The sequence below is a fragment of the Phalaenopsis equestris genome, unplaced genomic scaffold (genome assembly GCF_001263595.1).
Source record: "Phalaenopsis equestris unplaced genomic scaffold, ASM126359v1 Scaffold000198, whole genome shotgun sequence".
NCBI lineage: Eukaryota > Viridiplantae > Streptophyta > Magnoliopsida > Asparagales > Orchidaceae > Phalaenopsis > Phalaenopsis equestris.
Genome location: NW_018164640.1, coordinates 376,575 through 389,681, shown reverse-complemented (window position 1 = coordinate 389,681; position 13,107 = coordinate 376,575). Strand labels below are relative to the sequence as shown.

Here is a 13,107-nt window from a genome sequence, read left to right as displayed (position 1 = left end):
TAGAGAAATCATATCACTAGAATGTTCATCATTCTTGTGTCAACCATGGCTTCCAAATCCGGTCCACCAGTATGCCCGGGTGGGGTTTTTTCATAATAATGAAATGCATACATTAATTGTATATGATTATCTTAATAAATTCGCAATGTCATATATATAGACAAATGCAATTATCACTAGGGCCGTCAAAAAAGCTCGTTGTTAGCGAAAAGTTTGTGTTCGGCTCGCGAGGGAGTTCGTGTTCGATTCGTTCAATAAACAAACGAGACGAACATGAACAATTTTTTTCGTTCGGTCAAACACGAACGGTGATGTGTTCGTTCGTGTTCGATTCGTTATTGTTCGAAATATAAAATAATTTAAAATAGTTATATATAAAAAATTTAGGATATTTTAAAAATATTTATTTATTATAAAAATTTATCATATTTAAAATAATTAAATCCTAGACATTATAATATCTAATAAATTATTAATAGCAATAATAATATATTAGTTGTAGTTATATTAATATAAATATTATAATATTTTAATTAATATAAATATTATAATATTTTAGCAATTCAAATATGCAAATAAATCTTAATATTTTAGAATAATTCCAACAAATCAAATAATTTGAATAATTCAAAAAATTCAAACAATTTAAACAATTTAGATAATTTGAACAATTCAAACATTTCGAACAATTCGAACTTATTTCAAACAATCGAACCGAACACGAACAACACCTTTAACGAACAATTTCGAACACGAGCTTATTTCAAAAACAGTTTATTTCAAACGAATCAAACACGAACACGAGCTCTGTTCATTCGTTTTCGGTTTGTTTACACCCCTACTTACCACCATGATTTCAAGCTTTCATAAGAGATGTTTTCTATTTATTTTCCCATCTCGCATATCATTGTCAATTTTTTTAATAAAGAGATAAGAAAATAGAGATTTAAGAGATTATTTGGGATCAATTCTTTTTATTTTATTTTATTATATTTATGTTTGAATTTAAAATAAAATATTTCAATCATGTTGAAAATAAATTAACTAGTTTATAAATATTCTCATACCTTGCTACTTTTAATTATTTTAAGTGTTCTAAAATTAGCCTAATTTATTTATTAAAAATAAATGAAAAATACATCAAATAAATATATTTTAATAACAAAATAAATAAAAATAATAATTACAAAAAAAAGATTAATTAGATTCCAAATGAACTTTAATTTATTAGAAACATTTATACTAGTATTTGAATATGAACATCATTGAGAAGAAATAACTCATTAACACTCAAATCATGCCTCTAATCACAAAGCTCGTAAACATATACTTTGTTTATTCTACTCTTTAGTTGAATTTATAGGCCCAAAGAGGAGCCAAAAATTATTACGTGCGGAATTCATATATTGTGTGTTTAACAAAAAATTATTGCATCAAAACTTCTGATGTAAAATTGCATCAGAAGTCCAATCAGAATCTATCGCATGTACAGACAAACTCATCATATAATAAATAAACGTTTTTTTTTACTAGGGTGGGTCAGACTGTACACGTGGCAGGCCTTAATTGTACTTCTAATGCAAACTTTCATCAGAAGTCTTGATGCAATGATTTTTAGTGTACAATAGTATTGTACACAAGTTGTACAACACTGTTGTACAAGAAATCCACATTCATACATACTCCATACATAGCATCCAAGGAAGCCAGTGGGTATTATATTAATCCTTACCCTTTTTTAGCTATCATTTACAGATTGATGTCATGAGAACTGATCAGCAGTCTAGTCAACATGATCAACAACAAATCTTTACAAGGAATAAAATTAAAGTGAGAGAGAAAAAAATAGCCATCATCTGTGCATCTGCTTATTGCTTTCCACGTCCCAAAGCGCTCCTCTCCTTTAAATTCCTTTTTCTGCAGCAGTGAAGAAGGGACCATCAGTTCCAGGATCTGGAGATGTTCTTTTCTTTTTTCTTATAACATGGCAGCTAGAAAATGTGTACAGTGAAGCTGGGAGAAAAGTATAGGTTCTTTACTTGCCTGAATTTTGTACAGTAGCCATGATACTTGGGAGCTAAGGATGGAGGGGATTCCTCATGGCTTGCCATTTTCTCCAGAGGGACGGAGGAGGAAGGAAGAAAAAGAAGGAAGAAAAGAAGGAAAGGAAAAGAAAATGGATCATGAGATCATCTTGTTCCCTATGATATGAATTCATCTCATTGAAATCTGAAAAGTTAATGAGATTGCGATAATGCAGTACCACAAACGTTTCAATTTGACCCCTCTTGTCTGCTTCAGAAAAGAATCTTGTTAGTATCCATTGTTAGGCTTCAAAATGCAAAACAATAATTTCATGAAAAAAGAAGAAAAATTTCTCTGGTCAAAAGATGCTTCAAACGAAAAGAATAGATAGTATAACTACTTGATATTTGTTTTTAGTTTTGGATGAAAACCATGACATTTTAATTGGCCTGTTTCTGAATGATGATGCAAAAATCATTTTCCAAATATGAGCTTTATGGATCATAATTGAGATAATTTCATTATTCATAGAAATCCTCCCTTAATACTTAGATAATAACCCAATGAAAAGGGAGAAAGTAGAAAAAATTCGGATGGGCAGATGATGGTAAGTATGACCACAAAGTCGGAATACCAAAAAAATTTTATGTGCAGATAATGTAGGTACGAATTATTAGTATTCTGATGATATTATGCTCAATATCACCATGAAATCATCAAACTCATAGCTACGCTGATTGCACGTAATATTTCTTCATCAAAAAGACAATCGAGCATACCCGTGAAGCAGATGAATTAATGGCGGAGACCGACGCCGTCGACGTGGCTGCTGAAAGTCCGACGTTGTAGGTCATGGTGCCGTCGGGTTGGTAAAGCCCGTAGTTCCTCTCCGAGGTCGGGCCTGGCTTCAAGTCTTCGTTGAACAAAGCGAAGAGATAGACCTCAAGCCTCGGCGTCGGTCTCACTGGCGTACCCTCATTCTCCAGCTGCCTGGCCACCAAATTCCTGTTATAAATCATCGCGTTCTCCACAGTTGCTCCCATCTCATCTTCGTCTCCCTTTGAAGGCCACCCGGTTTCTGACACTGATACTTGTATATCCCCATATCCGAACCTTGCAATGGCGAAAATTACAGCATCCACCTGCGCAAATGCTTTGTTCTTAATTTCGATTTGGAGCAATAAAATGGCGCGCCTTTTTCTGTCTTTTAAAAAAAATAGGAACTTTGGGTTTTTTTTTAAAAGGAGAAATTATTTGCTGTGTTTATGTGGTAGCTTGCTGTCAATTCATTACAAGTTTTTATATACTGTTGTTTTTCTGTTTTGTAAAACTATACTTTATTTAGTTTTTTTTTTAAAATAGTTGTGTTTTGTCATTGGACATGATTAATGCTAGAAAATAATGAATGACATTTTCCAAAAAAAAAATTGTAATAACACCGCAGCTTTTTGAACAATAATTTCATAGTTACATATTCAAAAAATAGCATCGTCCCAGACAAGAGAAAATATTACATCAGGAGTCCTGATTGTAGTATTTAGGTGTTATTTTACTAAAATAACATCGCAATATTACCTGATAACACCTAAATACTATCATTCACACTGAATGTAATATTTTTTCCTCGGACAAAGCCAGTGTATCTTACGAGTCTTATTGTTTTGTAGTTTAGGAAAGCTATTTGCATGATTGAGGTGAAATTCGCTTAAACTGCAATAGAAAAAAAAAAAGAAACTTGCTATTGCTTAATGATTTAAGATTTAAAGGAGCGTGATGATAAGATTCAAGTGGGGTTATAAACTAACACAAAATACTTATCATAAAACCTAAAAGTAAAGCAATATAAATTAAAAACAATCCTAACAGATTCTGTAAACTTTAGTTGTTGTTTTACCAAATAGTTATAAAATCTTATTCATCTATCCTATGATTGTAGCCAAAAGAAGGAACTTAAACTAAGTTGTACAAGATGCCTCAAGAGCTACGATACCATCAATCAAGATTTATCTTCAATCTTAATCACATTCTAATTAAAACTGCATCTCAAACTGCCACTAACTGTTCCAATGTAATTATTTTCAACCTCGGCTTTGTCCGGCTGCAATACGGATTTACGTTAAATAGAATTTACAAATCCATTAAATCAAACAATCGAGATATAAGAGACGGAACATGAAAAAATTTGTTCTAACGAAGCACTAATTTTCATATTTTCGATCTCTGACTGGATTCAGGCTAAATTCAATTCTAAATCCTATTAAAACTGTGCTACCAAACAACTCCTAAAATCCAGAGTGCATTAAGTGTCTTGCACGGCCATGCGGCCAGCTAATAGGAGGAAAGAGAGGGGAGAAGCACGCTCCCTCTGATCCCCTCTCTCTCCTCCAATTAGCTAGCCAAAGCCAAAGACGCATACAACACATCTAATATTTTCTCCTCAAATTGACATATAATAATGATAAATGGGAAGCACAGAAGGAGAAATTATTGCATCAGAATTCCTGATGCAAATTTGCATCAGGTGTCCAATAACAGGGGTCAAGTGATCATTTGGGCCCACTGACATACAAGATTCAGGCTCTGATTGTCCAAACTGATGTAAATTTTACTCTGATGCAATAATTTTTCACACAGAAGACATTGGGACAATTATAATTACCTGGGCATATAACATGTTGTCATACTCCAGCCCTGTGTTGGGATCCAACATACCCGACCCAGACTCAAACAACACATATTCCAGCGGAACTCTCTCCGGATCCCCCTTGTAAGCGAAGTAAGGATACGCGTTGATCCAAAACGGCGACCCCGTCTCCGACAAAAACCTCAAAAACTCCCCCATCACCTCCGCTAACTCCGGCCGGAACGACCCCATCGACGGCGGGTAAGAATTAGCCAGCACCGCCAGCGAACTCGCCGTGGAAACATGAATAACAGAGTCCAGACCCTGCTCCGCCAGACCTCGCCGGATCCCCACCATGGCGGACATCACGCTGCCTATCAAAGCGCTGTCCTGGCAGGTGAAGACCTCGTTCCCGACGGCAATGCCGGTGATCTTCGTGTTCGGGATGAATGGGGTGATGTTGGTGGCGATCCATTTGGCGGCTTGGGTGGGGCTGGCGAGCCAGGGGAGGGCTTCGTTGGGAACGGTGACGATGAGCTCGATGGTGGAGTTTGCGAAGGCGGATAGGATTTTAGGGTTGGCGTCGTAGATTCGAGCTTTGGTGATGTGGAGGGAGGTGAGGAGGCGGAGGACGTGGTCGGGGGAGGGCAGGTTGTTGGCGATTTGGCCGTAGTTGATGCCTAGGGCTGAGGCTTGCTCTACCGTTTCGAATTCTGAAAAAAAGATTATGAAATTATGTGGATTAGGTGGTGGCGGAATGAAAATAAAATGTAGGAGGAAGGAGGAATGTGCATGAAATGTTTTTATTTTAATTAATTTTTATTTTTTAAGTTAATTCACATAGATAATTAAAGTATTTTATAAGACTATAATAGCATCAATGAAAGAAATTTTATAGATTATGTTTACTTTTTATAATTATAATTATAATTTTATTACATTCCAAAAAAATAGATGTATATATTCTTCTGCACGCACTGATGTGATTAATACGAATATGAGAAGAAAATATTAGATGTGTTGCACTTATATATGTTCGGAGTTTAGTGAAAACTAGTTACGTGGCAAGTGAGTCTCATATCTCTTAAAAATTAACTATAAATAGTAATATTACAGTGAGACTCATTTGTCATATGATAAGTTGTTCACTGAACTCTAGAAACAAATTTACGTCTGAAAATCAGATGCAATTTTCTCTCGCTAATAGGAGGAGAGAAAGGGGAGGGAGATACTATCTCTCACTCTCCACTAGGAGTAGGTGCAATGCATCTAATATTTTTTTGAAAGAGGAGATAATAATGCACCTGAAGAGAAAAGAATGAACACAAACATAAAGGGAATTGTGATTTGTTTGAAGAAAACAAATAATGGAGCTTCCATCATGAAGAAGACAGAGCTAGGAGAGGGAATATGGAGGAAGGGGAAGGAAGATGAGCAGGAAGAGGAGGTAATATATTCAGTAAAGCTCTGAATTCCTTTCTTTGCTTGCAGAGATGGAGTTTGGGAGGAGAAGGGGAAGTGTTAGGAATCGCCTTGCCTTGAGCTATATAGAAGTCTTGAGGTGGGAGGGAAGCGAGCTCTGTTGCCAAAAAGGTTTAGTTTTTAATGGAGGTAGTGCTTGACTCGTTAGATATCTTTACAACGACGACACCTTTTGTCGTTGCTTGTGGTCTGGCAGATTGGCGCCATGGCCGTTGCTTTAGACCAAAGGAAGGGGGGGGAAAAGAGAGGAGAATTAGGCGGAGAAAGGTTCTTTGGGCTGGGGAGAAAGGAGTATGGCTGGATAATTAGCCTTTGCTGGTCTATCTATATCATCATTTCATGGATCTTAATGATACAAATATTTTAGTGTGTGGAGCTAATGGTGTTTGAGCACTAACTAAAGGAGTGTTGTGGGAGACTTTATGCTGGCTTATGATCTCCTTTCTGTTTGGCCGAATTTTCGCTTGAATATATATATATATATATATATATATATATACAATCATGACAGCCTAACTCATTGGTTGCAGCATTTGGAGTAAGATTGTACACCTTTCTGGAAAGGGGGGTCCGCCTCTCGATCAAACTATAAAGTTGATGGACTATCAATCTTTTCTATATATATATATATATATATATATATACAGTGTATTAATGCTTTTGTAAGGTAGTTAATAAGGAATGTTAAGTTAAGCTTTCGTTTGTGTGATCCACGAGATTAATTAGTGCAATAATTTCATTAATTGTTTCGCAAATATGGAGGCAAGTGTTATAGGGGGTGTGAATTAAGGGGAAAATCAAAAAGACAAAAAAATTATAGAAATTTTGAACTACTCTGACTATAAAACCAAGTGTATTCCTTATTATCTTAAGGAACGAGTACATGAGTAGAATAATTTTGCCATTGATAGTAGAAGAAGAGATAATTAGTCCTTGGGAGCTCAAAAATGGTATGTACGGATCTCAAGGCAACCCATTAATCAACCACCTCATTTCAATCGGCCGACTAAATTCTATCCCTCGGACACGTCACTTCAGTAGACAGAACAATCACTCTCCCCCTTGGCCACCTCATTTCAGTTGACTGACCAAGCTCTCTTCCCAGCCCATCTCATTTCAGTAGGCTGACAAACATGAACATGAAAGTGTGCATCGATCTCGACACGATCTTGGTGACCCTTTCTTATCGCACGTCATTTTCTCATGAAGAAGCCTCCCTCTCCCATCAAGACACCTTTCGCGGAGTGGTCCTTATTTCAATCCGAAGATCCTACTTCAACCATAGGGTCGGGAGCCCTCATCTCAAACACAACGCGCTTTTCAAGCAATTTGATCCAGGAGACGGACTTCGCTCACTCCTTCATGGACTGGAATGCCAAACCTCCGGCCTTCTCAATGACAGATCCAGGGAGCTTTTTATTCTCCATGCTCAGCACCACTAAGGAGACATAAGATGATTCTGAAAGAAAGCTTGGAAGATAAGTTCCCACATCTCATTTTATAATGACTTTGGCATAGAAATAAAAAAAATAAATAGTCATGAATACCACAAACTTATTTCAAAATACAGATTCCCTTGTTTTTATCACAACTGTCACTGTCAAGGATCAAGAGAATCAGAAAATTTTAATATGTATATAAAAAATATGTCAGCACAAATGACAAAGACATCACACATATGATGAAAAAGGTGACTTGGTCTCATGGGACCCATCGAGGATGACCCAGAACAACACGCTCAACCAACAAGCCCCCGCGTACCAGGAAGACAGTGCACCTAAGACGTATAAAAAGCAAATCACTCCCTAAAGAATATATCAAACTAGATCCACTCAGGTGAACAAGCGCCTTCAACTTGGACAGACAGAGAATGTGAAACGAACCCTCTAGTTCCAGAGCGGTTGACGTAGATCCTGCGCACGTAGGCGTCCAACCTGATGGCCAACCAATATAAGGGCTGCCCGACCGTATCCATGAGCCCCTTGGGCCATATTATGTATATACTAAAATACATTTGTTGTACATACGTACTCCAGAATACAACATCTAATAGTATGATGACCCATTCCTATAAAAAAATATGTCTTTTCCATGAATAAAGGTTACGCAGTTTTATTGTTCAAGAATGTGTCATTGTTCTTCCCCACCTCTCTTTCTCTCTTCCTTCAACACTATATTCCTTTAGTGTGTCTACTGAATAGTTTTGGGTTCAACAGTATTCTAATATTATAGCATTATACAACTTATACACCTTTACTTCTATATGATATTTTGATTTGAAAGAGCTACAAAAAAAAAAAAATTTCTAAAGTGTCCCTCCTTAAAAAGTGTCCCTCCTTAAAAATTTAGACAATGAACAAAAAGCATACTTGATACATATGGATGCAAAAGAATTGAGTTTGAGCTCATTTATCAAAACTCTATCGAGTTTGGCTCAAGTTGGAATTAGTTTTCGTAATAGTTTACAAGATTGGCTTGTTAAAATTCTTGTATCTTCCAGTGCAACTTAAACTTGGTTCATTTAATAATTGTTCCAATTTAATTGAGTTGCTAATTTGGAAGCATAAACAAGGCTTATTGAGCTAAGCTTAATAAGCTAAAAAAATGATATTTTAATTTAACAAGCATTTAAAATGTGCTCTAAAATCCATCCAATAAGATCCACTCACAAATCCTACTAACTCAAAGCTTAGAAAAATAATCCAAACCAATGACATTCTCTAGCAAATAATATTACAAGCTCGCATCAATGAGCAAGGTACTAAAATGTAAACAATAATAATTTTAGCTTGCGAATAATTTGGGACTAAAATATTTTTAAAAATAAAAATGAGATTGGATCTTATGTAAATTTAGAAGATTAATGTGTTTGAAATTAAGCATACTTACGATAAGAGAGTGAGTTAGTATGTGTGTGTGTGAAAATTAATTTATAATTTATTGATTTTTTATTAAGTTTCATAATTAAATATTGATAAGGATATGGACTATAATTTTGAGCCTTAATCAAACATCATATTGAGCATGTTAATTTCTAAGTTTTCAATGATATTGCTCATAAACATAAACCAATGGAGCAGCAAATTACACATGCTTGTATATTTAACAAGGTAGTATTTATAGAGTATTGAAGTTTACTTGATTGGCTAAATAAATAACCACAAATGAGCTTTATCTTGCCAATCCATGAGTAGTTAATTGAACATTTGATTCATTTGCAATCTTTCCCAACCTCACATTTAATTCTTTCTCACAGATAGTTTCTTTGTTAAATAATATATGCTTCCCTTTCATATCAACATATATTATTCTACAACTCTTATTTCCCCAAACCTTGAAGTAAAAAACTTTCTGTGATTTTTCTATGTAAGTTTGTTTATCTCATAATTTTACTTTAAATAAAGGAAAAGGTAATTTTTGTTGACATTTGTTACTGATTATTCATCAACGATATTCTTATATTTTTGGTCAAAAACATTGCTAAATAGTCTTAGAAAATTCATTAATAGCCTAAGGTACCAAATGTCTTCCTTCTTTTTTACAAATTTTTATCTTCAATTGAGCATGATGGTGTCTTGCTAATATCTCTCCTCTCTAGATTTAAAGCCCAAAAAAGTTGTTGACTACCAACATGGCTTTTCATCACCTCTCCTCATATCTACTCATCCTTCTCCTCTTCACTACAGAATTCTCCGATGAAATCGATAGAATAATTGGCAAACATATGACTGTCAATTATTTTTTTATAGATAAAGCAACAAAAACTTACAGACATAAGGGCTGACATAAAATTGATGGTCTGGAATCATCATTTGCTAATTTACTTAAAATTCACAGTTTAGGCTATCAGAAGTCCAACAATCAAGTTTTATATTATGAACAAATGAGCCAAAATTCACATTTTTTTAATTTTTTTTTCCATGTGGGTACTCTGGGCCGAGCGATGCACTAAGCTTGAATTTTACAAGAAAAAAAAAACTGTAATTTTCTTGTTTCTAACTTTGAACTCAAGAATTTTGGATTTTTGGGGTTTGGGATATTTTGAAATTTTCTTTTGAATGTAGTTATTTTTTTGGGATGTATCTCATTCTTTCTGTATTTTCATCAAAATTTTAGAGATTGTTATTATTGCAATATTTTAATGCATTGCATTTCAATTTGTTGTGTTTTAGGTTTTATACAAGTTTTAGGATAATCTTTAGGTGTTAGATGCGTAATTTACTTTGAATTAGGTTTTATGTGTATAAATGCCTCATAATTAATAGTTTATGGTTTAATTCAAAAGTCTTAATGTGCCAATTACTTTGGTTTAAAAACTTGGTTAATAGTACCATATGCCTATCATCCACTTAGATTGATGCATGTTCCTAGCCGGTTAAGATAATGCATAAGATATGTGAGGTATATTTATCAGCCACTTAGCTCATAGTTGTATATACAAATATGCAAGTTTATGCACTTGAGACATAAACTTATAAGAATTAAAAGGTATGTAGTCTAATTCCCTTTCAAACATACACACCAATCAATTTTTTTGCTTTCGGTATGTTTGAAACATTACATCTCTATGGGGTTTAGGATTTCATATTAAACTATCTATGAATCAATTTAGTATTGTTAATCAGCAATTACGTAAATTTACAACAACTCAACTTAATTTAGTATGTTTGAATGATGTTTATCTTTTGATGGAAGCAACATCTCAGCTTTTGACTTGCCTTTATGAGGGAATGTTTCAAGGCTCATGTACGAAATATAAGAATCAAGCATATCTAATGACAGAAATAATTTGGTCTAATTTATATCGCAGGGAATTACAAATAAATTATTAATTATGGAGTTCGTATGGCAAGTATGAACATGAAATATACTCTAAAATTGGTCCTTCAACGTGCTCTGCTCCTTTAAAGAGCAATGATTCTTAATCTGAGTATGAATCAATAGATTTATAAAAAGGGTTTTCGATGAAACAAGAGCTCATTTTGCTAGTTAAGTGGAAGAGGAGCCACCAAACAAAAAAAGTTCAAATATTTTATGAACTACTGAATGTTGCATAAAGACTACTGTGATAAGAAAGTTACACATCCCATTTTGATAATTTATATGTGGCTCTTAGAGTATTAATAGTTAAAATATAATTTAGCTTGCCTCGAGAATATTCTAATCAGGCTACAAGATTATTAAAAGAGACAAATTTACAGAAAAAATTAGTGACATAGGTCTTATATAAAAACAAAGAAATGCTTTCCAAGTTTGGCTTGAGATTATTATGTCAACATGTACATATTATTTTAGAAGGCTGATGCAATAGAGACTCAATGCAGATTTTGTGAGGCCCCTAGATTCAACCCTCAAAATAAATGAAAATAAAAGATAGAAGGAAGTTTCATAAAAGTGTCTTTTCTATTTGTCACTTATATCACGCCTTTAGTCAACTACTTACATATGAGATGACATCAAACCAGATTAAGTGAAACAAGTTCATTTAGTCATCTAATAGATGGAGAAGAACGAAATATTTTGATCATACTTACCCAAATTTTTATTTTGGAGTCACGTAATTATAGGCTTGACTTGTGTACAGATAGTTTTCAAACAATATAGTTGGACCACATTACCCTTCTAATATTATTATGTGAGTGTTAGTATGTACAATCTTTCTTTTGAGAAGTACATGAATACCCATTTCATATTTCTCAAATTAATACCACGTTCTAATTGCCTAAAAGAAAGAGTTGATATATATTTGCAGCTTCTGATACAAGAGCTATTTATTCTTTTGAAAATAGATGTAATCACTTATGACAATTCTACAAAATAGAACTTTTAAATGAAAGTATTTTAATGTGGACAATAAGTGTTTTTCTAATGTATATAATTCTATTGATATTGAATGTTGTAGGGAAGTTAGCTTGCACATAATACATGAATTCGTCAAAAACATTTACTCTTCATCATTGTAGAAAAAAATCATAGTTTAACCATCATCAAATACATGAGTTAGTAAAAAACATTTACTCTTCATCATTGTAGAAAAAAACCATAGTTTAACCATCATCAAATATTTCTTCCTCTCATCACCTATTTAGGCGAAATAAAAATGCTTTCAGATGAAATAGAATCGAGAAATCAGACCTATCACCAAAATTAATTAAAATTGAATTGTGGTAGAATGTTAGTGCGATTCTAAATATTACTGATTATCCTGAGTTATATTCACAACATCCCTTTTTGTGTTAGTGTTAATTTTGATTTTCACTTTAAATTATATTTGTTTTAAATTAACCAATAATCATGCATGGGATTGATCCTATCAATTAAAAACAACCTCAATAATAGCTCACATGAGCTTTAATTCATTAATAATATTAATAATTTTTTTAATTAATTTTAATTAAATTATAGGAGGAAATTTAAATAAATACAAAATTTTCCTTCAAAATTTATGAAAAAATATTATGTGCTCAAAGATGACAAGTGAAGCCTCCTTAAGTTTAAAGTTTATTGTAATTTATTATAATTTTTAATGAACTTTTAATTATTTCATTGAATTAAAAATCTAAGAAATTGCATGGAGTTTGAGAGGAAATTTTCAAAAAGATAGTTGACATTTAGTTGATTTATTTTTTAACCTAATTAATTTTCCCAATTTTGGAGGTAAAATTAAGTTTAAATGAGCATTCAAAAATTCTTAAGAAAATTTTTATTCCTTTTAATTTGATTTGTTATTTTTATGAATTATTTAATATCTTATCAAATTAAATATTAAAGTGATTTAAATTTTTTTTAGAACTCCCGAGTGGCTTTGACTTATTAAATAAGATAACTTAGTATTCCCATACTTTTTCTAATAGTTGTTTACCATTATGAAATTTCTTATGACTTATTAAATAAGATAACTAATTAATCAAATAATTATTTATTTATTTTATTTGTGAAATTTTCCTTTCTTTTTTGATCTCTTTTATTATTTTTTA

At 33.1% G+C, this 13,107-nt stretch overlaps 1 protein-coding gene across 3 annotated transcripts; it reads right to left on the bottom strand.

The window, feature by feature from the left end:
- Window positions 1–1,923: 1,923 nt before the first annotated feature.
- On the bottom strand, window positions 1,924–6,429 carry LOC110022573 (glucan endo-1,3-beta-glucosidase 11). Of its 3 annotated transcripts, none has more exons than XM_020721587.1 (4): window positions 5,953–6,429; window positions 4,685–5,361; window positions 2,805–3,167; window positions 1,924–2,295 (listed from the first exon to the last, which is right to left on the bottom strand). In XM_020721587.1, the coding sequence occupies exons 1-4, from the start codon at window positions 6,029–6,031 to the stop codon at window positions 2,215–2,217; spliced, it is 1,200 nt and encodes a 399-aa protein (XP_020577246.1). In that variant the 5' UTR covers window positions 6,032–6,429; the 3' UTR covers window positions 1,924–2,214. The 3 variants fall into 3 exon arrangements, with proteins under 3 accessions (XP_020577246.1, XP_020577248.1, XP_020577249.1); XM_020721589.1 differs by having other exon boundaries at window positions 1,924–2,292; XM_020721590.1 differs by having other exon boundaries at window positions 2,213–2,331.
- Between the last annotated feature and the right edge of the window lie 6,678 nt (window positions 6,430–13,107).